Raw genomic sequence first — 21,715 nt, forward strand, 5'->3', positions numbered from 1 at the left:
TCTCAGCATTATCTTGTTTGTTTATCTGAGTCCAAAATGCACAAGTCCAAAAAACCTATTTTTGCCTGTGACAAGACTAAAAGCAATGACGGCAGGAGAGCATAGCTTGATTTGAAGTGACCCCAAAAATATGCGGCTTATTTACAAAATCTGCTAAGACTTTCTTCAGGACAAAGACGGCTCAAACATCTGAACAGCCATCTACTAAAATAAAACCTTTCACAAATCAGAATAACTGTCCACTTCTCATCACATATGGTCTGTGGATTTGGCAGCTTTTGAGTATGTGATTATATAATTAAGCGACTGCAGAGCAAACATGGTCCAGTGGATGATATATTAAAGATCACCATCAGTCAGTGAAGTCCAGCTATACAGCTACTGCAGAGGAACTACGTTAACCTCTATGTCTGCAGTCTCCCCCATAAACAAAAAGTCTGAGACCAAAGCTGAAGAATGAGCCTGACTGCTGCTGATATGAAAAGACTTTAATCTAATAGTGCTTCACATATGAGTCACTATGTTGGTTTTTGAAGGCTCATTCAGTAACTTCTTGTGTGTTTATGGAATCACAACTTTAGCCAACGCTTTAATTATTAATTAGCAGATTGTGTGGGACATGACAGGAACAGATGGTCCTGTTTTGGTTTTGCTCCAGTCACAGGAATCACATAACTTTGAACGTTCTCTACAAAAACATTCAAAGTTCAGTGGTTACAGTGCAAAATGTTATTTGAAGACTAAAAAATTATTTTGATTCCAGGAAATGATGCATGAACGCTGCTCCGAAAACACAGTCTCTCACAAACAAAGTGTTAGGGAACAAATGTTGACACAGCTGCTTTTAATTTAGATTTCAGACCTGATCGTGAGTGCTGCTGCTGAGCCTCGTGGATATGCTGTAGAACTGTTATGTAAGATGTCTGACACCGAGCCACCAAGGAAATGTTGTAAACTAATTGTCCACGGTGGATATTCTTCTAAATCAACAAAGCTGCCATGGTAATGTGAGAGTCTTAACAGGTGTACTTGAGCGTGAGTCCCAAAGGGAACCACCCTGTCTCCAAGGCAACAGAGGACACACAACAAGAGTGTTTGGCTGTCCCGGTAAAAGAGAGTTCCCCAGGGACTGATGCAGGTAATACGATAACAGGACACTTCCTTCGGTGCTATTGATATGTGGGGTGGCACCAAAACAGCAGAGTTGGTTATATAATACTGTCTGTATGTCACTACTTTGTGTTTCATTCATTAAAAAAATTATCTTCTCCACTATACACTTTTGCAAGTTTTGATGCACGGGCTTTTTATTTCAGGGCTTCTATTTGGAGTATTGTTATATTTTACTGTAGTGTATTTCAGTAGCAAAGTGTGAGTTATGCAGAGAAGTTGCAGCTCCTTATGTCCTAAATGATTGGTGGAGCTCAGGTTTTTATTTGGAACATCTATGGGCGGTGCACACCTGAAACTCATAAGAATAAGGTCCCAATTAAATGCAGTCATTTGCAGTTAAGGGAAGTGTATGGGATTAACTTGTTTATTCACTTGTCCTGTGCACGTATACTTACTCTATTCAGATTAACAAGATGTGATAAACATGTCCACCCCAGGTTTGTATGTGTTTATGTGTTGTTGCATGTTAGTTATAATGTTTTACTGTATGTTACATCTTGTGTTGTCTAGTCAATCACATCTCTTGTTTTGACTTTTTATAAACTGTGTATAAGAGTCTTTAATCCTAATCTGTTATAATCTATTAATAAGAACAATTGCTGTGTTGTTATGTTATACAAACATCGCCTCACTTGCCTTGCTTTTGGCAATCGATAACCATAAAAACATTTCATAATGAGTCACGCAGTCAACTATGAATATTGATTATGCATGGATAAAGAGTTGTTTGGTAGTGAAAATAGTTCAATAATAAGAAGCATTACCGTCAACCTGGTACATATCATGCATGTGTAAGGTTAAACCATCTAAGCATTATGTCTGTTTGCAGCAATAAAACATTTCATAAATACATGAACGGTTAAACCACTCTTCTGTTATGATATAATCAGCCAGATATAACTCAGAGTGTCAGCCTGGACAGGAGAAAGCCAAGGAATGGAAATGTAACCAAATAAAGCAGAGATGGAGACGGAGACGCGTTCGCTGCCCTCTTCCTTATATGGTAACAGCGCGTGGAACGCAGGGGCGGGGCTGGTACGTAAACGTCATCAACGTGCACCGGACACCCGGAAGCTTAATAGCAAGATGTGACATGTTTGGCTGAAGTTAACGGTGTTTGTGACCACGTAGAGTGAAAATAAACCACGTATTCATCGTATTAAGTTAACCTGTTCTGTGTGTAGCAGAGGAAAATGAGCGAGAGCGGAAAGCAAAAGGTAAGGCAACAATTAAACGTCGTATAAACCTTTTAGCTTAGCAGATTCCGATTCGTTTGTTTGTAGCTTATCTGGCATCTTAGGACCCAGTCACTCAAACTGTCTCTTTCCATCCAAGGACCCTTCAGCTTTGAAGGAGGAGGGGAACAATCTTTTCAAGGCAGGAGACCTGCAGGGCGCTGTCTGCTGTTACACCAAAGCCCTAAAGCTCAGTGAGAGCCAAGCAGATAGTGCTGTTCTGTACCGCAACCGATCCGCCTGCTACCTTAAACTGGAGGACTACAGCAAGGCAGAGGCTGATGCTTCAAAAGGTCGGATGTTACTCTGTGCATTGTTCGTAACAATGTCACTGACACATTGTTTTTCCTTCCAAACTAAGTAAACTAAGCCATGGATTGTTTTGGTTGCCACAACGCACAAAAGTTAACATAAAGCATCTACATAAAGTAGCTCTTTATAATTATTAAGTAGGTACTGTAGACCAATGTCTGAATTGTTGATAAAAACAGACAAATCTGGGTATTGCTGCATGAACAGTCCCCTTCAAAGAGTTGGGAATTTGATGAACACGGGTATGATGTCCGTCTTTTTTCAGCACTTGACACTGACCCCGGTGACGTCAAAGCCAGGTTTCGGAGGGCCCAGGCTTTTCAGAAACTTGGTCGGCTTGACCAGGCTTTCCTGGATGCCCAGAGGTGCGCCCAGCTAGAACCTAAAAACAAAGCATTCCAGGATCTACTCCGACAGCTGGGAGCACAGATCCAGCAAAAGGTGGTGTGATGTCGATGGATTAATCTTGTTTTAGTCTAAAACCGTTTTCTGATTGCAGATGCTAATTAAAGTATTGTCTCTTAACCCTTCAGTCAGCACAACTAAACTCCACGGATGCTCGTGTGCAGCAGATGTTCTCCCTGCTCTTAGATACATCTGCTAAAGACTCAGATCGACAGAAGGTAAAGATGGGCCATGAGTCTTATCAAATTTCTTTTATTTACTCCTGATGTTTTGATTCGGCTGTAACGCTGGAGCACCAAAATAATGCGACCCTTTATTTACTTTCAGGCTGCCCAGAATCTGGTGGTGTTATCTCGAGACGAAGCGGGAGCTGAGCAGATTTTCCGTAACGATGGTGTGAAGCTAATTCAGAAACTTCTTCAGTCAAAGCTGGAGGAGGTTGTTCTTTCTGCTCTCAGGACATTAGTTGGGCTGTGCACAGGACATCAGTCAAGAGTAAGTGAGACACTCCCCTATAAAGTTATCCATGCCAGTCCTTTTTAATGGGCCCACATATTTAAATCAGTTGCTTTGCAGCTTTTTTTGCTGACACAAAGTGTTATTCTCAGGCTATGGCTATAGTAAATGAGTTGGGAATGGAGCAGCTGTGTGCGGTAATGGGAACAGCAGCCACCACTGTGTCTCTGGCCGCCTGCCACCTGCTGCAAGTGATGTTTGAGGCTCTGACGGAGGGTATGAAAAGAGAGATCAGAGGGAAAGATGAAGCCATACTTCCTGGTGAGTTTGGACACTGAAAATGTTTATATTTAGAGATTTTTTTATGCTCTTTTTGGCACAAGGGCATCTTCTAGCTTTCTGTTCTTTTTCCATTCATTGTATGAATTTGACACAGAACCGTCCAAGGAGCTGCGTTCAATGTTGCGCCACCTCTTGGAAATGTTGCCTGCATCTAATGTGTCAGGGCCGGGAAGAGACAGCGCCATCAACCTTCTTGTCAAACAAGTACCGCGCAAGTCCTTGAAAAACCCCGACAACTCCCTAACGTTATGGGTGATAGACCAAGGTATGTAACACACGTGCATGTAATCATATTTCTTTAATCATTACACATTGGTGGATATAAACAACCATATGATTCACATATCAGTGTCTTCACATTAACATGTTTTCAAGTTGTTTGCCAGACTTTTATTTTTTGAGATAGTCGCTCCCTAATTCAGATTAATGACCTCTTTTCTGCAGGGCTAACGAAAATCCTGCAGGTTGCCGGGACCGTCCCTGAGGTCTCAGAAGGACCGCCTCTCACAGACAACACTCACATGAGCTGCTCTGTCTTGCTGAGCAAACTCTACGATGACCTAAATAGCGACAAAGAGAGGGACAACTTCCACAAACTGTGTGAAGAATATGTCCAGTGAGTTGACCACCAAAGCTTCACATTCTTATTCCAGAGTTGCTTCCTCCTCTGCAATGTATGGGCATTGAAAATCTTTATTCAAGCCAAAGGAATCTGTGACTGATTTTGTGCTTCTCTACGAAGGCAACACTTTAGCCGACTTGGCCTGGACGCCAAGCTGCGAGCCATACAGACGGTCTCCGTGCTCCTCCAAGGGCCGAGCGACGTTGGCAACAGAACTCTGGAAATGTCAGGAATGATGGACGCTGTGATTTCTCTGTGCGCCTCCAAAGATGTCACTCACCAGCAGGTAGCGGTGGAGGCTCTTATTCATGCTGCGGGCAAAGCCAAGAGAGCCTCCTTCATCACAGCCAACGGCGTTGCCCTCCTCAAGGACCTCTACAAGAAGAGCGAGAATGACAGGATACGTGTGAGAGCCCTCGTGGTGAGTGCTGCAGATAGCTGGAGAAAATAACAGTTCTAAATCAAGATAAAACTGACTCTTTTGTGTGGGTTACTACACAGGGTTTGTGCAAGCTTGGATCAGCAGGGGGGACAGATTTCAGCATGAAACAGTTTGCAGAGGGCTCCACGCTTAAGCTTGCCAAGCAGTGCAGGAAGTATGTTTGCCTGTTTTGAATTTTGAACCTAGCTAGATTAAGAGAAATGTGTCATTCGTGACTAACATACTTGCATAACATAATTTAAATCAACAGATACAGTGTATTATTGCATGAAAAACAAATAAGAGGCAAGGTCTATCTCTTTCTCTGTCTAGATGGCTATGTAATGAATCTCTGCCCCCAACCTCCCGCCGCTGGTCTGTAGAAGGTCTCGCCTACCTCACCTTTGATGCTGATGTGAAGGAAGACTTGGTGGAAGACAAGAATGCTCTCTTGGCCATGTTTGAACTAGCAAAGGTTCAACTGATCACTTTATTGCTTTTATTACTACTTTAATACATACTAAGACACTTCTGAAGTGGGTTTTGATGGGATTCGAAATGTATCTGTAGTATCTATATCAATATTGCATCACACTAGGATACACTGACACTGACTTTTGTGTCTTCCTACAGTCTGAGGACAAGACTGTGCTCTTTGCTGTGGGCTCCACATTAGTGAATTGCACCAACAGCTATGAAGTGGAGAAGCCAGACCCTCAAATGGTGGAGCTGGCCAAGTATGCAAAGCAGCATGTGCCTGAGGAACACCCTAAGGTACTGTTTAAATGCTCCTTTTTTCATGTAAAGCTCACATTACAAAATGCATTGTTAAGATTGCACAGGAGTTGTAATGTCCTATTTGTAGGTGTATTTTTATACTATAAAGTGTAGCTGTTACACTTCAAACCATTTGTCTTTTTATGTCAGGATGCACCTTCCTATGTGGAAAAAAGGCTGGGGAAGCTACTGGAGGCTGGTGTGGTGTCTGCATTGGTGTGTATGGTCAAACAGGAGAGCCCTGCCCTCACCGAGGCTTGTAAGGAGTGCATTGCCAGGTAGGGAATGTCACTAAGACTTTTCACTGACTGTTCGCCTCTGTAGATCTTTACGGCTAATGACACTTTTCACGGCAGGGTGTTCTTGGCTGTGGTGGAACGCCAGGAAGACAGAGGGACAGTGGTGGCACAGGGTGGAGGAAAGGTAGAGCGAACACTTTACTTTGCGCACTGGACCAAGCATGTCGGTTTTGGACGTTTTAAATAATTTACGCGTGCTGTTCTCTTCCTCAGGCTCTGATCCCACTTACATCTGACAACACAAATGTAGGAAAAATCAAGGCTGCACAAGCCCTGGCAAAAATAACCATCACATCCAACCCAGAGATTGCCTTTCCGGGAGAACGGGTAAGAATGCATCTATTTTTTTTTTATATATATATTTATATTTAATATATTATTACCTTAAACACCTGACATCAACCTGCTACTGGAGATTGTTGCCAAACAAAATTTCGTGGTAGCGTGCAATGACATTAAAGTTCCTCTATTAATAAGCCACATCAGTTAAAAAAAATAAAAAATAACTCGTCTCGTTTAACCTTGTCTTGCATTCTGTTGTCAGATCTATGAGGTGGTGCGCCCCCTTGTCAGTCTCCTGAGTCTTGAGTGCACCCTGCTGCAGAACTTCGAGGCACTGATGGCTCTCACCAACCTGGCCGGCATCAGCGAACGACTCAGGTTGGCCACTAGGGGGCATTGTCTCCTAAGAATACGTGTACAAACAGTTCATATTATAGATTTAGGAATACATTTTTAGTTTGGCATACAAGATCAGCTTTTGTCTTCTAAATTATTAAAGGACCATGAAAATGTTTCCACTAAAGCTGTGACTTCATTTGGTCAAATAATTTGATCATTAACTTAATTAATTAAAAATTACATGTCAAGATCTTTATGGGCACACACAGGCCATGTCGCGTTCTTTTCACATTCATTCTTTCTTTTTGATTCACAGGCAAAAGATCATAAAAGAGGAAGCTGTTCCAAAGATTGAAGGTTACATGTTTGAGGAGCACGAACTGGTCCGAGCTTCTTCCACAGAGTGCATGTGCAATATGATTTTAAGTACAGAGGTAAGGCGCATATTACAGTAAGCAGTATCAGTCAGTGCAAAGCTGTTTAGGAAATTATTGTCTGCATGTAACCCATCAAAGTGAGAACACTTGGAGCAGTAGGCACAGCTCCTAAAGAATCCGTAGTACAAATCTGAGGAAATGTTGGACTTTGTTGTGTCCTCAGGTGCAGAAACGGTATCTGGCCACAGGGAATGATCGGCTGAAGCTGCTCGTGCTTTACAGCGGGGAGGAGGACGAGAGGCTACGGAAAGCTGCAGCAGGAAGTCTGGCCATGCTGACCGCTGAACAGCCTGAGATCTGCGCCCGCATCCCTGAAACTGTAAGAAATCCACCAACATCACATTGAAATAATGAAACTTTTGCTATCTTTACCTCACATGGCTCCTGTTGCCTTTTTTTTTCTCAGACAACCCACTGGCTAGAGATTTTGCAAGCATTGCTGCTATGCGAAATATCCGACCTACGTCATCGCGGAGCGGTCATCGTCCACAATATGATTCAGGCGGAGAAGAGTCTGGCTGAGACGCTCATGGAGAGTGAAGCTCTGGAGATTCTTTCTGTCCTTGCAAAGGGAGGAGAGGGCACTTCAGATCCTGTCTCCAAGGTAGCTCAGAACTGTCTGGATAAAGCCATGGAGTACGGTATCATCAAAAGCAGGGAAGGAAAGGAAAAGAGCGAAGGAACTGAACCCTGAAAACACATCTGCAGTGTGTAGATGTGCCTTTCAGCAGGATTTAAGTGCTTTGTGTCATTTCAGTTTTTCAAGAAATGGTTTCTTAAAATGTGTCTTAACTAAAACATGAGAAAAGCAATAAGGAATTGAATGAAGAACGGTATTAAATGACAACCAGCAGATATTCACACAAGTATTTTCCACATATGAGTTTGAACTGCTGCTTCACACTGCACGCTAAGGATTGTGAATTTTCTGAATGTCTGCATTCCCCACTTGGAGATACTTCTATATACACTACCAGTCAAAAGTTTGGACACACCCTCTCATTCAATTCAATGAGAAAGTGTGTCAAAACATTTGACTGGTAGTTTATATTCTTTACATTTTCCTTAAAGAGCGACATTCCTTTAATCAAATGTTTTTATTTGCTCCTTTATAATTACTACAATTTGATTGCCCTATTTTTTTATATTACACACTACCAATTCCAAAACAAAACAAACAAACAAAAACATTTCATTCACATTATCATGTGTTTTTGGCTGTATGCCATCAGTATCATTGAAACACCACTACATTCCCGGTGTGCTACGTGTATGGTTTATTTTGTTTTTATATAATTACCACTGTACACGTGGAAAATAAATAAAACTTATGATTAAAACTTAACCAGTTTTATATCGTCGCCTCTGAATCTGAACTCGTTCGTTTCCGCTGTCATCTTAAAGCGACACGACGGCGCATGCGCAGAGCTTCCCGACGAGTGAATTTTCGCGGACAACTACGTTACGCCGCTCGGAGCCGATGCCAGAGGTGCAACAGTGTAAATGCGCTGGTTTGGCTTTGGCTTTAACGCATTTGGACAGATATGCGTCCAGGAGAAATTAGACAAAGATGTAAGAAGCGACAGCGAAGTTAAAGTGAGTAATCCAACCGAGCTAAGAAGTCATGTGGACAGAAGCTGCTGCTGCCTGAAGACCAGTCATGTCAGAGCAAGTTGGAGCCGAAGAGCGTCTTTGCATTTGGATGGTGAGCCACCCACTGAAATATCGTTAGTAATCTCTTTACCTAGCTATTATTAACTCCTGTATTATTTTTTCCCCCTTCCTGTTAGCAGACGGCTGTGTGTGCCTGGCAGGTTTCGGGGTGTCCTCTTCCTCCGAGGACTGGAGCGTCTCTCCTGCAGAGAGCCGAGGATGCAAAGATGCATCCATCAGTGAGTCACACCTGAGCCTGGCGTTCACAGACAGGATTGAAACCTGGGATCTGCAGAAGAAAGAGGCGACTCCGTCCTGGAGTATGGAGATTAAAGCTCAGTCAGAAAGCTCTGGTAATGTGTATTTTAATGTTTTAATATCTTCTACAGTTGACACAAAGCACTAAAAGTGTGATATGAAATGGCAAAGGTTGAACAGTGCACTTCATACTGCAGCTGTGAATTTCCCTTTGGTACCCGGAGGTTATGTCACCTCCAAACCTCCTTTCTACTGCTCCTTGTCGCCGCAACTGAAAGCCAAGAGTTTGGCACTGGGTGGGGAGCACGCCGTCCTCCTCACGGCTACTGGAGCTGTGTACACCTGGGGACTGGGAAGGTAGATACACACTCACACGTTTCTTTAATGAGAATTTGAGCGGCGACACCATCATGCATCTTGATTTTGTGTTCATTTTGTCAGCCACGGTCAGCTGGGCCACGGAGGGCTCGTCTCCGAGGAGGAGCCCAGGGCAGTGGAAGCACTCTGGGGGATGCCCATGAGCTCCGTGGCCTCAGGAGGCTGGCACTCTGTCTGCATTAGTGGTGAGTTTCTAATGTAGACGTGTGTAGTGGAAAACTGTTGACAAAAAGTGATCTAAAATCACCTTCGCTTCACAGACGGGGGCGACCTTTATGTGTGGGGCTGGAATGAGAGCGGCCAGCTTGGACTTCCTTCACGAGGTCTGAGGAAAGCGTCGCAAGAGAAATGTAGCCAACAAGCAGGTATGTTGGTGCCACTTGAAAAGTACTAGTAGGAAAGATGCTATTAATGTTTACCTCCTCGTGTTCTCCATGGCCAAGATGGAACAATTGTTCCTATAAAAGCAGAATAGCGTAAATTACTCTATGTTGTCTTTTGTTGTACTCTTCGTCTTGAACAGAGGGATTGAACCAAGATGCCAGCACGTCTCCGGATAAAGATTTGCAGGAGGGAGAGAAAAGTGAAGAGGTGTTCATATCGATCCAGGCTTTCCCCGCGCTTCTGGATGTTACTCCATCGTGTGAAATCCGCGCAGCCAGCTGTGGCTCTCGGCACACAGCTGCAGTAACAAGTAAGAAATCTCTTTTGACAATAACTTAACACTGACTTTTTTTTGGCAAACATGTCTCATATGTCATCTTTACCTCGTGTTTCTTTTTATATATAATTTCAGCTACAGGTGACCTCTACACTTGGGGATGGGGTAAGTTTACAGCTGTGTGAAATAAAAGAAGCTACCAATAACAGCACCAATCAAATCAAACTGAAATGTAACTATACATTCTGAGCTTTTCCGTGTATTATTTACCTTTTCAGGTGAATATGGACAACTGGGACATGAAACATTACAGAGTTCAGATGAGCCTCAGCGTGTGGAGTTTTTCAGGCTTGAGCAGATGCATGTGGTTGATGTAGCGTGCGGGACATGGAACACATTCGCTGCTGTTGTCAAGGAGGAAGTAGCTCGCTCCTAAATATACGACTGTGAACTCTGAACCGTGTCCTCTACCAGGAAGTGTAAATGATCTCATCAAATACATAGATAGTTTGGATTAAATATATTTAATGATATATTATGTGTTTGTATGTCTGTGTAAAAACCGTCATCATTGATCAAGGTTAAAAACTTTTTAATTTTTTTTCACAAGTGTTAAAAAGCTTTGAAATGACACATAAGGCAGTCAAGGCAGTTAAATTACCACGTAAATATAATTTAAGGCAAGTATAGAAAAAATTGTTCTGTCTTGAAATTAGAGATGTTCATACGAGGATTAAAGGGTGATGGATCTCCACAGTCCACCGGAAATCTTCACAGCACAATCTTGAAGGAACTACGGAGGAGTTAAACAATGATATAAGCCGTTAGGCCGTGTACAAAACTGAGTAAAACACATTCACATATCAATGATAAAAGCGATCACCTGACAAAATCTGGTGATCTTGAAATGACGTGTTGAAACTCTGAAAGGTTCACAGTTCCATCCTTGTCGATGTCTGACTCCTCAAGAATCTAAACAGCACGGGAAGGAAACAAAAGTTAAGACATACTGAAGTATAACAGCACTCACTTGCCAATTCATTAGGCACACTTATGGAAATGAATGAATTTCCAATTTTGTTTGAGTCAACACAGTTTAACAGCACCACAAACTACATCCTCTAAAATTATCATAGGACAGATCTGCCAACTTTTTCACACATTTTAACAGTTATGAAGGAAGGACTTATATTCGAATGCATACATTTTCACAAGTGTACCTAATGCTGGGTGCCCTCCTTTTAACCAGCCAGTGTGTCTGTCAACCGCGTAAACGAGAAGAATCCTCGCTGAACTTACATTGTTGATAAGCTGCGTCATTTCGTCACTGGAGAGTCTTGTTTCATCCGTCTCGCCGGTCAAGCAATTAACCAGTTTCTCAAGATCGCTAGCGTCGAGGGTCCCATCATCATCGAAGTCTGAGAATACGAAACTAGACATTATGTCCACCCTTAAATGCACAATTGACCAGCTTGTGTTTTATCGAGTTATTTACCAAATATGCGGAATGCGTAGTGGGATTTGATTTCCAAAGTAGCGGAGTCACTGAAGGCACTCAAAAGATCCAGGAAGTCCTCAAACGTGAGGCTTCCATCTTTCTGCGGAGATGTCGAGAATACATGGCAGATTCTTTTCCTGAATGGGTTGGACTGTGATAGGGAGAAGTACAAGGGTCAGTGCAATTTATCAGTCAACAAGACACTTCCTTCAAGACACAAAGCCCAGGACTATCCCTACCACTAAACAATAACCAAGTCACGCAACACCACATATCCATTGTTTTATTATAAGATATCTTTTTCACCTTGAGCTCGGGCAGAGTAAGAATCCTCTCCATTGGTACTCTGGTCGTTGTAAGATCTTGCTCATCTCTACCAAACAGTTCAGAGAATCTCTTCACAGCACTAAATAAATAAGTAACAGATTAATTAATAAAAGCAGCGGTGGACTAAAATGCGTTATTTAATTGGTAACTTATCATGCGACACGCATCTCGTCACTTACAGAAGGATTTCTTGTTTTGTCAGGAAGGTGAGCTCCTAAAAGTAAATGTAAGCAACATCAGACAAATAAAAGTCAACCCCGATCCATTTCAAACTTTAGCAGCAGTTTAATTTATTACGTTGTTATTCAATTAAGTCACCACAGACTTTATTTCACAGGAAATACGACTACATTAGTAAACCCTATTGTTATTCTAATGACAAAGTTGTAATAGTTTTATTTAAACTTAAACCCGTAGGCTAAGTTAGCTAGTTGTCTTCTGCTGCTAGTGGAGGTTCAAACTACTGTTGTCAACTTCAGCTACTCGACCGACATTAGTTAATGTAAGCTTCAGGACACTTTCCTTTGGGCACTTACTTGGTACTCTGACAGTTGTTCCTTCCCAAGTTGACTTGCCGTCGTCCCCATGTCGAACTTCTCAACTCGACAATGTCCTTTTGTTGTTGTAAACAGTTATCCAGACACTACACTGCTGTGGCGTAAGCTGTTTTTCCGCATAGCTTTAGACTTCCGGTTTCTGGGTTAAGCGTTCGCGTGCACCGGGTTCCAGTCAATGACGTGATAGATAGATAGCGCAAGAACACGCCTTATGTGATGCTTAAGTTTGTCTAGCATGGGTGCAGATCCCGTGGGGGACAGGGGAGGCATGTCTCCCCTATTTGTGAAAAACATTAATTGTCGCCCCCCCCCCTCCCCAATAAGACGAATGTCTTTCTGTCTTTGCCTGTTTTACTCGTTGGTATTGTGCCCAAAGTGTGGTGATTTCCTAGAAATTTCCTCGAACGTGTCGGTGAGTGAGATAAAAGAATGTGTCACACAGAAACAGGTCATCATGTAAACATAAAATGTCCACAGTCAAAGAAAGACCTCTTTGTCCACACATTTAATGAAAGCAGTGATTGGTGTATGTTTTTTTTTGTCACACCCTTCATCCTGCTGTTGATAGAAAATGTCAATATCAAAGTGAATATCTGTCAGTTAAGCATTAAAAACGTCTCCCACGTTTAAATCAACACGAGCAAACTGCTGCAATGAAACAAGACCTCCTAAAAAATGTAAGTTGTAAACGTCGTCGTCCCCACGAGGCAGCTTCACTTCTTGCCTCAGTGTGACTTAGAGCATCAAAAGGTGAAGCCGAATAAATCCACAGTCTGCACTCTGTGGTGTCGGCAGTCTCACCATGTTAATTTGTTAAAAAATCATGATTTGCTAATACAACAGTTAAGTAAGCAGTGATACACACTGTTGGCTGTTTACAAATAAATGATTCCCTGTGCAGTACTTTTTGAATGACATGGCGAACCTCTGTGAAGTTGTGATTTATAGCGGCATGGTATGAGTTGCATACTTGGCTTTTCGGGGCCTTGTATGTAAGGAGGAGGATATTAAGTTCAATTCTAGATTTTAAAGGGAGCCAATGAAGAGAAGCTAATACTGGAGTAATATGATCTCTCTTGCTAATTCCTGTCAGTGCTCTTGCTGCAGAATTTTGAATCAATTGGAAGCTTTTTAAAGAGCTAACTTGGATAATCAGGAAAAATACCCGTAGAAATACCATACAAATCAAATCATTCAGTTGATTAAATGGCTTTAATAATGCATATTGTTATTTATGCATTTGTTACACAGCTTTTTCTCTACAGAGCTGTTGTATTTTGTTTGTATACAATCTGGTGTTGATTTTTTTTTAAATTTAGTTTTACCACAGACAGCTATGAAATAAACGATGCATTATCTTCTATAAATCACATCTGACATTCATTATGCTCATAAATTAACCAGGATGTTAAATGTAAAAAATAAACAATTATAGCATACCTAAAAAAAAGTGCATCCTAAGCTTATATATTAAATCAAAGAGCATTATATGTAACTGATCAAATATGTATTTGAAATCAATCAACAAAATTTTTAGAACTAAATCAAAGTACTCAAAACAAAACTGAATGTGCTGTAAATCAGAAATAGATGAAAATCTTGTGATGAGTAGCGAAGTTAAGCTCCCGGGTTCGTCTCCCAGTCTGTCGAATCTGAAATAAAAATGGAGGCACATTATAATGTGTAGAACGATGTGCAGGGGAGGTTTCCATTCCTTAATACTAAACTCATACTAATAAGCTTTTTTATTTAAATACTTGTTTAACATTTATGTAAATACATAAAGCGATATTTCTTCTATTCCTGTGAGATTGTACCTGTCATTTTTGTTCCCTCCTTGGTCTCAGCTGGAACCCCAATGCCGTATTCGTTTTCACCTGTGACTCTGAAGAAGTAGATTCCTCCTTCCTCCAGGTCAGACACTTTATAGGACAGTCTGCGACATTTGTCAGTAAGTCTTGTCCACCCCTTTCTGCTAATGTCCCGGATGTCTACAAGGTAGTGCTTCACAGAGGCCCCTCCCTCATTCTCAGGAATATCCCAGGTCACAGTGGCTGAGTTCTTGGTCACATCTTTTACAGTTATATGACTTGGTGGACCAGGTGAATCCAGAACCCTCACATTCAGGGTCAAAGAGGCAGATCCAGCAACGTTTTGCAGTTTGACTGTGTATTTGCCAGAATCATCACGTGTTGCTCGCTCCACTGTGATAGATGTGACGGAGCTGGTGGTGTTGATCAGTCCTCTGATTCTCAGATCTACATGTGCTTTGTCCCACGACACACTGGGAACAGGTTTACCAGTGAAAGGCACTGTCAAAGTGAAAGAGCTGCCATCTTTAACAAGTAGGGTCTTCCTCATCTCAGGGCTTACATCAAACTTGGGCGTCTCCTCTCTCTCCATGGCTACTTCAGGATCTGTTTCAGGACTGGGCTCGCTGATGCCAATCTTATTTATGGATCTGACAGTAAAAACATACTCTGTCCCCACCATGAGGCCAGTTACTGTAAACTCTGTCTTATCTGTATTATGGACACCAACAGCCCATTCTTCATCAGAAGGCTTTCTGAATTCAACTTTGTACCCCGTAATGGCTGCTCCACCATCAAACATTGGCTTGTTCCATGACAGAGTAATGGAGGACTTGGATGAATCAACTATGGTGGGCTTTGCTGGAGGAGAAGGGAGAAACTTTGGATCCTCTGCTAGGGTTAGTGGACATGGGAGACTGGGCTCACTTAGTCCAGCAGCATTCTCCGCAAAGACTCTGAATTCATACTCACATCCCTCGTGTAGGCAAGATGCTTTGACTCGTAGGTCATAAACTGGTTTCTTATTGACCCTCACCCAGCGAACGCCCTGTTTTTCCCTTTTCTCTACGATGTAACCACTAATGCGGCTACCCCCATCAGAGACGGGCCTCTTCCAGCAGACTGTCATAGCTTCAGAGGTTGCACTGGTGACTTCAACATCCATTGGAGCGGATGGTATGGTAAATGGATCCATGGCTCTGACTGGCTCACTTTCCAGTGTCTCACCCTCCCCATATTTGTTCACTGCCCTCACCCTAAACAGGTATTCATTTCCTTTGAGCAGCTTGGTTATTTTGCAAGTAGTTGCCATCATGTCACCATACACAAGAGTCCAGGCAACACGACTGGTTTCACACTTCTCAACAATATAGTACATGATCTCTGCTCCACCAGTCTCATGAGGGGGTCCCCATGAGAGGGTGCATTTTTCTGCTGACAGTCCAGACACTTCCAGGGGTCCGGCAGGCGAACCTGGCCTGTCCAACACTTTACAGTTGACAGCTTTAGATGTTGTACCACCTGTATTCTGCAAGGTCAGAGTATACTGTCCAGAGTCTTTCCTGACACTTTCTCTGATTAGTAGAGAGGTATGTGTCTTTGTTGCAGTTATTTCAACCCTTCCCTTGGTGCCAATATTTCTGCCATTCTTTAACCAAAACACTGTTGGGTTAGGACGGCCAGAGATGTCAGCGTCTATTCTTAGGAGGTCTCCTGCTTTGACAACCACCACCTGTCTAAATTTGTCATCCATGGTAATTTTGGGTGGCTCCACATCATGCTGTACTGTAACAGGTCCGGTGGTTTCAGAGGGCGCACTGAAGAGCTCAGCTGCATTCTTTGCAATAACACGAAAATCATACTGTTCACCCTCCGTGAGGCCAGTCACTTCCAAGAAGGTGTCCAGTAAATTTGTGAAGTTACACTTAAGCCAGCAACTATCTGGCAGATCTTTGCGCTCAACGATGTAACCAGTTATTTTAGCCCCACCATCATATTCTGGTCTTTCCCATGAGAGTGAAACTGAAGCGTTGGTTATATTGGTGACTGTGAGGTTACTTGGGGGATCACACTGGTCTCTCGCTGCTACAGGTTCAGATGCCTTACTGCAGGGTCCAACACCTGCTATATTCTCTGCACAGACCCGGAACTCATATATCAGACCCTCTACAACACTTGTTATTTTGTATTGGCTCTCAGTCACTGGGCTTCTGTTTAACTTGGTCCACAGGATACTACTTTGATCTTTGCATTCAATATTATAACCAATAACAGGGCTTCCACCATCACTGTCTGGTTTGCTCCAAGCAATGACCATTAAAGACTTTGAGGCCTGCACAACGTGGAGGTTGTTTGGAGGGCCAGGTGGCTTGAAGGGATACTGTGCAACAACAGGTGCTGTCTCAACAAAGTGACTCTTTCCATAGCGATTCTCTGCAGCAACACGAAACTGATACTCAGTGCCCTGTGTCAGACGGGAAATCTTGATTGATGTCCTTGCAACTGTAGCTGACACAGTCTGCCATATTGTGCTGCCTGTGTCTCTTTTCTCAACTACGTAATTAGTGATTTGACATCCGCCGGTGTAATGTGGGGGCTGCCATGACAAAGACACAAAGTCGGCGCTCACATCATTCACACTGAGATCATCCGGGGGTCCAGGTCTTTCAAAAACATTAACAGAGATCTCAGCAGATGTTGTTCCAACAACATTGGTCAGGGTCACCTCATACACACCAACATCTATCTTGGTTGCGTCTTTGATAATCATTTGAGACGACGTGTCGGATGTCTGCACATTCACTCTGCTTGTTTCTTTCAGCAAGTTTCCATCTTTTTTCCAGGCTACTGTTGGTGATGGCACACCCGTGAATGGAACATCAATCTTCAAATCATTCCCTGCCTTCACGCTGAATGTGTTGGACAGCAGATTAATAATGGGCTCTGCACTCGTGTCCTTCACTATAACAGGTGTCAAAAGGGGCTTTGGTTCACTTTTTCCCCTTTCATTCACAGCACTCACTCTAAAGAAATACTCTTTTCCTTTTGTCAGCCCGTTAATAGTCACTTCTAGTGCTTTACTCTCTGAACACGCTGTCCATGACTCATCTCCTTTTAACTGCATTTCTACAATGTAACATGTGATTTTGCTCCCTCCATCATGATCAGGCTTCTCCCAAGAGAGTCTTGCGCTATTGCAAGTTACATCGGCGAGTGTGAATTTGCCAGGAGGCAGAGGAGCCTCAGACACTTTAACAGGCTCAATGGTCTCTGCTGGGAGTCCAGTGCCAAACTCATTCACAGCCAGAACACGGAAATAATAGAAACATCCTTCCTGGAGATTGTCAATCTTGTATGAATTCCTCACGCAGTTGCTACAGACGCTTGTGAATGCCTTCCTGGCTTCCTCTCGCTTTTCTACAATGTAGTGTGAAATCTTTGCTCCTCCGTCAATGAAGGGTGCCTCCCAGGAGATGGACACAGAGTCTCTCTTTACATCTTTTACAACTAGGTTTGTGGGTGCACTGGGAGAGTCCATTATTCTGACGTTGATGAATGCTGATTTGGAGCCACAGCAGTTCTCAGCAGTCAACACATACTTTCCGGTGTCATTTCTATTGACGTTTTCAATTAGTAACACAGTGTAGGAGTTTGTTACCTCAATTTGAGCACGCTCACTGAGAGTGCCGCCTTCCTTCAACCATTTAACTTCAGGCTCTGGCCTCCCTCTGATGGTAACAAAGAGACGTAAAGTGGAACAGGCTCGAACACTGACCATCTTCCTTAAGGCACTGTCCAGTTCAATCTCTGGTGCCTCTAATTTTTCAGCTGCTACCACACACCCAGGTAGATCCACTTGCTCTCCAACTCCAGCAGCATTCATTGCACGTATGCGAAAATTGTACAATGCATTTGTTTTGAGCCCCGTCACAGTGTAGTTTGTGTCCTCTACACATGTGCTTGGTGTGCATGTGATCCATTCATCTTCTGCTGCTTCTTTCATCTCAACTACAAATCCACTGATGGCTGCTCCGCCATCATAGATAGGCTTTGACCAAGTCAGAGACACAGTGTTGCTGGAATAGTCTGTCACTTTGGGGTTTGTAGGTGGACCAGGTGGGTAAGTAGCTTCACATACTTTTATATACTCGCTTGGCTCACTGGGTGCACCCACACCAGCTGCATTTTCTGCAAGTACTCTAAACTGATAGTAATGTCCTTCTGCGAGACCTGTGCATCGGAAACGTAAGTCGTTCAGTCTTCTCTTGTTGCACTTAGTCCATCTGACACCCTCTTTGTCACGTTTCTCCACGATGAAGCCATCGATCTCTGAGCCTCCATCTGTCTCAGGCCTTTCCCATGTTAGCACTAAAGAGTCACCTGTCACAGCGCTGACTACAGGGGTAGAAGGTGCACTAGGTGTTGTGAAAGGATTTTGTGCAACAAAGGGCTCTGATTCCAGAAATTCACCAACGCCAAATTTATTCACGGCAGCAACCCTGAATATATATTCTTTGCCAGGAACCAGTTTCGTCACTTTGTAACTGACGGCTTCAACGTGAGGGTCCACACCTGTCCATGTTACACGACTGGTCTCCCTTTTTTCAATGATGAAGTGGGTAACGCTGGCGCCTCCGTCATTTACAGGCGGGTTCCAGTGAAGGTTGCACTTTTCTGCGCTGACAACTTTCACTTTGAGTTCTCCATCTGGAGGACCGGGTCTATCCAGGACCTTCACATTAACTGGAACCGATGTCGTTCCACCAGTGTTACTGAGGCTTAAAACAAAGCGCCCCCCATCCACTCGTGTACAGTCTCTGACAGTCAGAGTTGTATGAGTGAGGGTATTTTTGAGCTCCGTCCTCGGTGTAACTTTGTCAATTTCTCTACCATCTTTCAGCCATGTAACCTCAGGCAGGGGTTTCCCAAAGTAATCAGCATCAATAACAAATGTCTCTCCAGCCTGAACAACAATAGTACTCTTGAACTTTTGATCAATGACTGCGGTGGGCCCCTCAATAACATCCTGAGCAATGATGGTTACACTTTCTGAAGGTGTGCTCCAAACACCAGCACCATTCTTAGCAGTTACTCTAAATTCATAACTTTCTCCTCCAGTCAGACCCGTGACCGTGAAAACATTCTCTATAACATTCGTAAAGTTTGCCTTCATCCATCTGCCACCTGGAAGCTCCTTCTTTTCAACAACATACCCTGTAATGGTGCTTCCACCATCATACTTGGGTTTTTCCCACTGAAGTGTGATGTTTTCTCTAGTAATGACAACGGCCTCAGGCTTACCAGGTGGATCACAGGGGTCTCTTGCTACATAGCATTCAGATATCTTGCTAGGTGGGCTGAGTCCAGCGATATTTTCAGCAAAAGCTCTGAATTCGTACTCAATGCCTTCCTCTAGTCCACTTGTTTTGAAGCGAGCGTCAGTTATAGCAAACTTGTTTAGCTTGGTCCACAAAATGCTGTTCTTCTCTTTACGTTCAAGATGATAGCCAGTGATGGGGCTCCCTCCATCCCTGACTGGAGGCTCCCACTCAACTACCATGCTGTACTTTGTCACAGTGGACACAACCGGGGTGCCAGGAGCAGCCGGCACAGTAAATGGAAACTGTGCTGTTACAATAGGAGAGGTGATTGCTGTACTTTTTCCATACCTATTTTCTGCAAACACTCTGAATTGATATTCGCTTCCTGTCTTCAGCTTGGTAGCTTTGATTGTTGTTCTTACTGTTGTTGCCGACACGGTTTGCCATTCTGTGTTTGTAGTTTCCCGTTTCTCCACCACATAGTTGTCGAGCTGACAGCCTCCTGTGTATTCAGGTGGCTCCCAAGAGAGGATTGCGTAGTCAGAACTGACCTCATCAATCCTCACGGGCCCTGTGGGTGGGTCCGGTTTTTCAAGAGCAACAACAGTGATTTCTCCTGTGTATTGACCAGCACTGTTGCTAGCTATGATTGAGTATTGACCGGAGTGCTCCCTGGCAGCGTGTCTGATATGAAGGACTGTTAATGAGGCTGTAGTTAAAACCATTAGCCTTGATGTCTCTTTAACTGCTTGACCATCTTTTTTCCATTCAATCTTTGGGGCTGGGCGCCCAGCCACTGGGATCTCTACTTTGAGTTCTTCACCATTTTTGACAGTGAATGTGTTAAAAGTTATCTGGAGATTTGGCTTTATAGCATTTTCATTGTCTGTGGGCGCAGGTTGGGTCCGAGGGTTGGGTTCGACATTTTCTGGTTCTCCTAGAATGAGGTAAGACAGTTAAACAAGCGAATCATTTCACTGAGTCACAGTTTAATATGCATTACAGTGGCAATAAATATGTTTCTCCTATCACGAGAAATATGGCATACTCTACATATTAGGTAGAGCAAACAATATATCTGCCATGTTTCCTTCTTTTCAGTATTTTGACAATATTAAAGAGATAGTCCTGAAGATATTGTGCAAGTCCTTGCATTTACAGTATTATGACCTGATTTTCTCATGTAAAATCAGCAACGAAAAGCAACTAAGGAATGTCACTTTAATGTCACTTTAAAGAATGCCGTGAGTCTGTGTCTTAAACCAGAACATTTTATGTGGGAGCATGAAATCTGATTCTAGACTAAGCAGCGTTGTTTCAGAGTGATGGGAAGCCTACCTTGGACAATGAGCGAGCGGGATGACTGGGAAATCTCTGCTCTGAGCTCTGCATCAGTGTCCTGTGTCACATTTATATTTAGAGTGTGAGCATTATCCCCTGTTTTCATTCCCATCTATGAGGACAGATGGTATCAAAAAAGAAATGAGATTAAAGATGAGCAAATACTAAAACAGGGAACGTTTTTTTTTATCCTTTATATTCTTAGACTCTGTAATCTTGTTTGGTCATTGAGAAGTACACAATAGCTTTATCTTCATATTAAAATTAAATGTTAGATTTTAACAGAACAAAACTGTTTAATAAGTTTGTAGGCAAGTGAGTGTTATGTGTTAGTAATAGAAACTCTTGATGGTGTTAAAAATACATTTGTAACTAGAGGCAGGGTGGACAAGGCTACCATCTGTCAAACAGAAGAAAGTCTATTATTATCTAACTCTTAAAGTTCTCATTAAATATTTAACTTCAGTAACAGTTCACTACACAAAAAAAAATCCCTAAACTAAAAGTTAATGAAGGCAATTATTCAATTCTCTAAATTCTCTCAGTTCTATATTAAAATTACTTTGATAACCTATGATAGTAAATCATTTTCAAACACTTACTTCATTATTGCCGTTTTCCATCCTGTCTCTTCCTTGAAATAATATATGAGAAATGAGTGTGAACTCAAAATGCAGCTTGCTCCGTAAGTCAACGCTGTGGTCTCTCTAAAGTCTAGAGCAGACATGCAGCTCTGCCAATCACTGCCTGCTTTATCTCCAAAGGCATGCAGTGACTAAAATAAGCTGGCACCGGAGTGGCCAGCTGCTC

The 21,715-nt window shown here is 42.8% G+C and overlaps 4 protein-coding genes across 5 annotated transcripts; 2 read left to right on the forward strand and 2 right to left on the reverse strand.

Moving 5' to 3' along the window:
• The first annotated feature begins 1,848 nt into the window (after positions 1–1,848).
• unc45a (unc-45 myosin chaperone A) lies at positions 1,849–8,445 on the forward strand. Its single transcript, XM_047595598.1, has 20 exons — positions 1,849–2,208; positions 2,358–2,390; positions 2,509–2,701; positions 2,986–3,161; positions 3,254–3,343; positions 3,453–3,620; positions 3,734–3,902; positions 4,018–4,188; positions 4,368–4,539; positions 4,666–4,966; positions 5,047–5,141; positions 5,300–5,441; positions 5,600–5,740; positions 5,894–6,021; positions 6,100–6,166; positions 6,256–6,369; positions 6,587–6,702; positions 6,980–7,097; positions 7,264–7,419; positions 7,507–8,445. The coding sequence occupies exons 1-20, from the start codon at positions 2,137–2,139 to the stop codon at positions 7,792–7,794; spliced, it is 2,910 nt and encodes a 969-aa protein (XP_047451554.1). The 5' UTR covers positions 1,849–2,136; the 3' UTR covers positions 7,795–8,445.
• Positions 8,446–8,512: 67 nt separating this feature from the next.
• On the forward strand, positions 8,513–10,583 carry LOC125014494 (RCC1 domain-containing protein 1-like). Of its 2 annotated transcripts, none has more exons than XM_047595602.1 (8): positions 8,513–8,805; positions 8,891–9,106; positions 9,209–9,368; positions 9,453–9,574; positions 9,650–9,754; positions 9,913–10,083; positions 10,186–10,215; positions 10,329–10,583. In XM_047595602.1, the coding sequence occupies exons 1-8, from the start codon at positions 8,604–8,606 to the stop codon at positions 10,484–10,486; spliced, it is 1,164 nt and encodes a 387-aa protein (XP_047451558.1). In that variant the 5' UTR covers positions 8,513–8,603; the 3' UTR covers positions 10,487–10,583. The 2 variants fall into 2 exon arrangements, with proteins under 2 accessions (XP_047451558.1, XP_047451559.1); XM_047595603.1 differs by having other exon boundaries at positions 8,894–9,106.
• Positions 10,584–10,625: 42 nt separating this feature from the next.
• LOC125014497 (calcium and integrin-binding protein 1-like) lies at positions 10,626–12,598 on the reverse strand. The gene is made up of 7 exons (XM_047595605.1): positions 12,412–12,598; positions 12,055–12,089; positions 11,855–11,954; positions 11,546–11,699; positions 11,350–11,468; positions 10,934–11,022; positions 10,626–10,843 (listed from the first exon to the last, which is right to left on the reverse strand). Exons 1-7 carry the CDS (start codon positions 12,460–12,462, stop codon positions 10,822–10,824), a joined length of 570 nt encoding a protein of 189 aa, XP_047451561.1. The 5' UTR covers positions 12,463–12,598; the 3' UTR covers positions 10,626–10,821.
• A 1,027-nt stretch (positions 12,599–13,625) lies between these two features.
• Positions 13,626–21,642, reverse strand: LOC125014489 (titin-like). The gene is made up of 4 exons (XM_047595594.1): positions 21,508–21,642; positions 20,903–21,017; positions 14,250–20,501; positions 13,626–14,084 (listed from the first exon to the last, which is right to left on the reverse strand). Exons 1-4 carry the CDS (start codon positions 21,526–21,528, stop codon positions 14,050–14,052), a joined length of 6,423 nt encoding a protein of 2,140 aa, XP_047451550.1. The 5' UTR covers positions 21,529–21,642; the 3' UTR covers positions 13,626–14,049.
• Positions 21,643–21,715: the final 73 nt, after the last annotated feature.

Source organism: Mugil cephalus, chromosome 10 (assembly GCF_022458985.1).
Source record: "Mugil cephalus isolate CIBA_MC_2020 chromosome 10, CIBA_Mcephalus_1.1, whole genome shotgun sequence".
Classification (NCBI taxonomy): Eukaryota; Metazoa; Chordata; class Actinopteri; order Mugiliformes; family Mugilidae; genus Mugil; species Mugil cephalus.

What these genes read in the sequence shown, in the direction of transcription:
- LOC125014489 (XM_047595594.1), bottom strand. Translation starts at nt 21,528, where the DNA reads ATGGAAAACGGCAATAATGAA. An exon ending in TGGAAAACGGCAATAATGAA is followed by an intron (nt 21,018 to 21,507) that starts GTAAGTGTTTGA and finishes CTGTCCTCATAG; the next exon opens with ATGGGAATGAAAACAGGGGA. An exon ending in CCGCTCGCTCATTGTCCAAG is followed by an intron (nt 20,502 to 20,902) that starts GTAGGCTTCCCA and finishes ACCTCATTCTAG; the next exon opens with GAGAACCAGAAAATGTCGAA.
- unc45a (XM_047595598.1), top strand. Translation starts at nt 2,137, where the DNA reads ATGGAGACGGAGACGCGTTCGCTGCCCTCTTCCTTATATGGTAACAGC. An exon ending in AGAGGCTGATGCTTCAAAAG is followed by an intron (nt 2,702 to 2,985) that starts GTCGGATGTTAC and finishes GTCTTTTTTCAG; the next exon opens with CACTTGACACTGACCCCGGT. An exon ending in TGCCTGAGGAACACCCTAAG is followed by an intron (nt 5,741 to 5,893) that starts GTACTGTTTAAA and finishes TTTTTATGTCAG; the next exon opens with GATGCACCTTCCTATGTGGA.
- LOC125014494 (XM_047595602.1), top strand. Translation starts at nt 8,604, where the DNA reads ATGCGCTGGTTTGGCTTTGGCTTTAACGCATTTGGACAGATATGCGTC. An exon ending in AGCTCAGTCAGAAAGCTCTG is followed by an intron (nt 9,107 to 9,208) that starts GTAATGTGTATT and finishes TTCATACTGCAG; the next exon opens with CTGTGAATTTCCCTTTGGTA. An exon ending in TACACCTGGGGACTGGGAAG is followed by an intron (nt 9,369 to 9,452) that starts GTAGATACACAC and finishes TCATTTTGTCAG; the next exon opens with CCACGGTCAGCTGGGCCACG.
- LOC125014497 (XM_047595605.1), bottom strand. Translation starts at nt 12,462, where the DNA reads ATGGGGACGACGGCAAGTCAACTTGGGAAGGAACAACTGTCAGAGTAC. An exon ending in AACAACTGTCAGAGTACCAA is followed by an intron (nt 12,090 to 12,411) that starts GTAAGTGCCCAA and finishes ATTTACTTTTAG; the next exon opens with GAGCTCACCTTCCTGACAAA. An exon ending in AGATCACCAGATTTTGTCAG is followed by an intron (nt 10,844 to 10,933) that starts GTGATCGCTTTT and finishes ACTCCTCCGTAG; the next exon opens with TTCCTTCAAGATTGTGCTGT.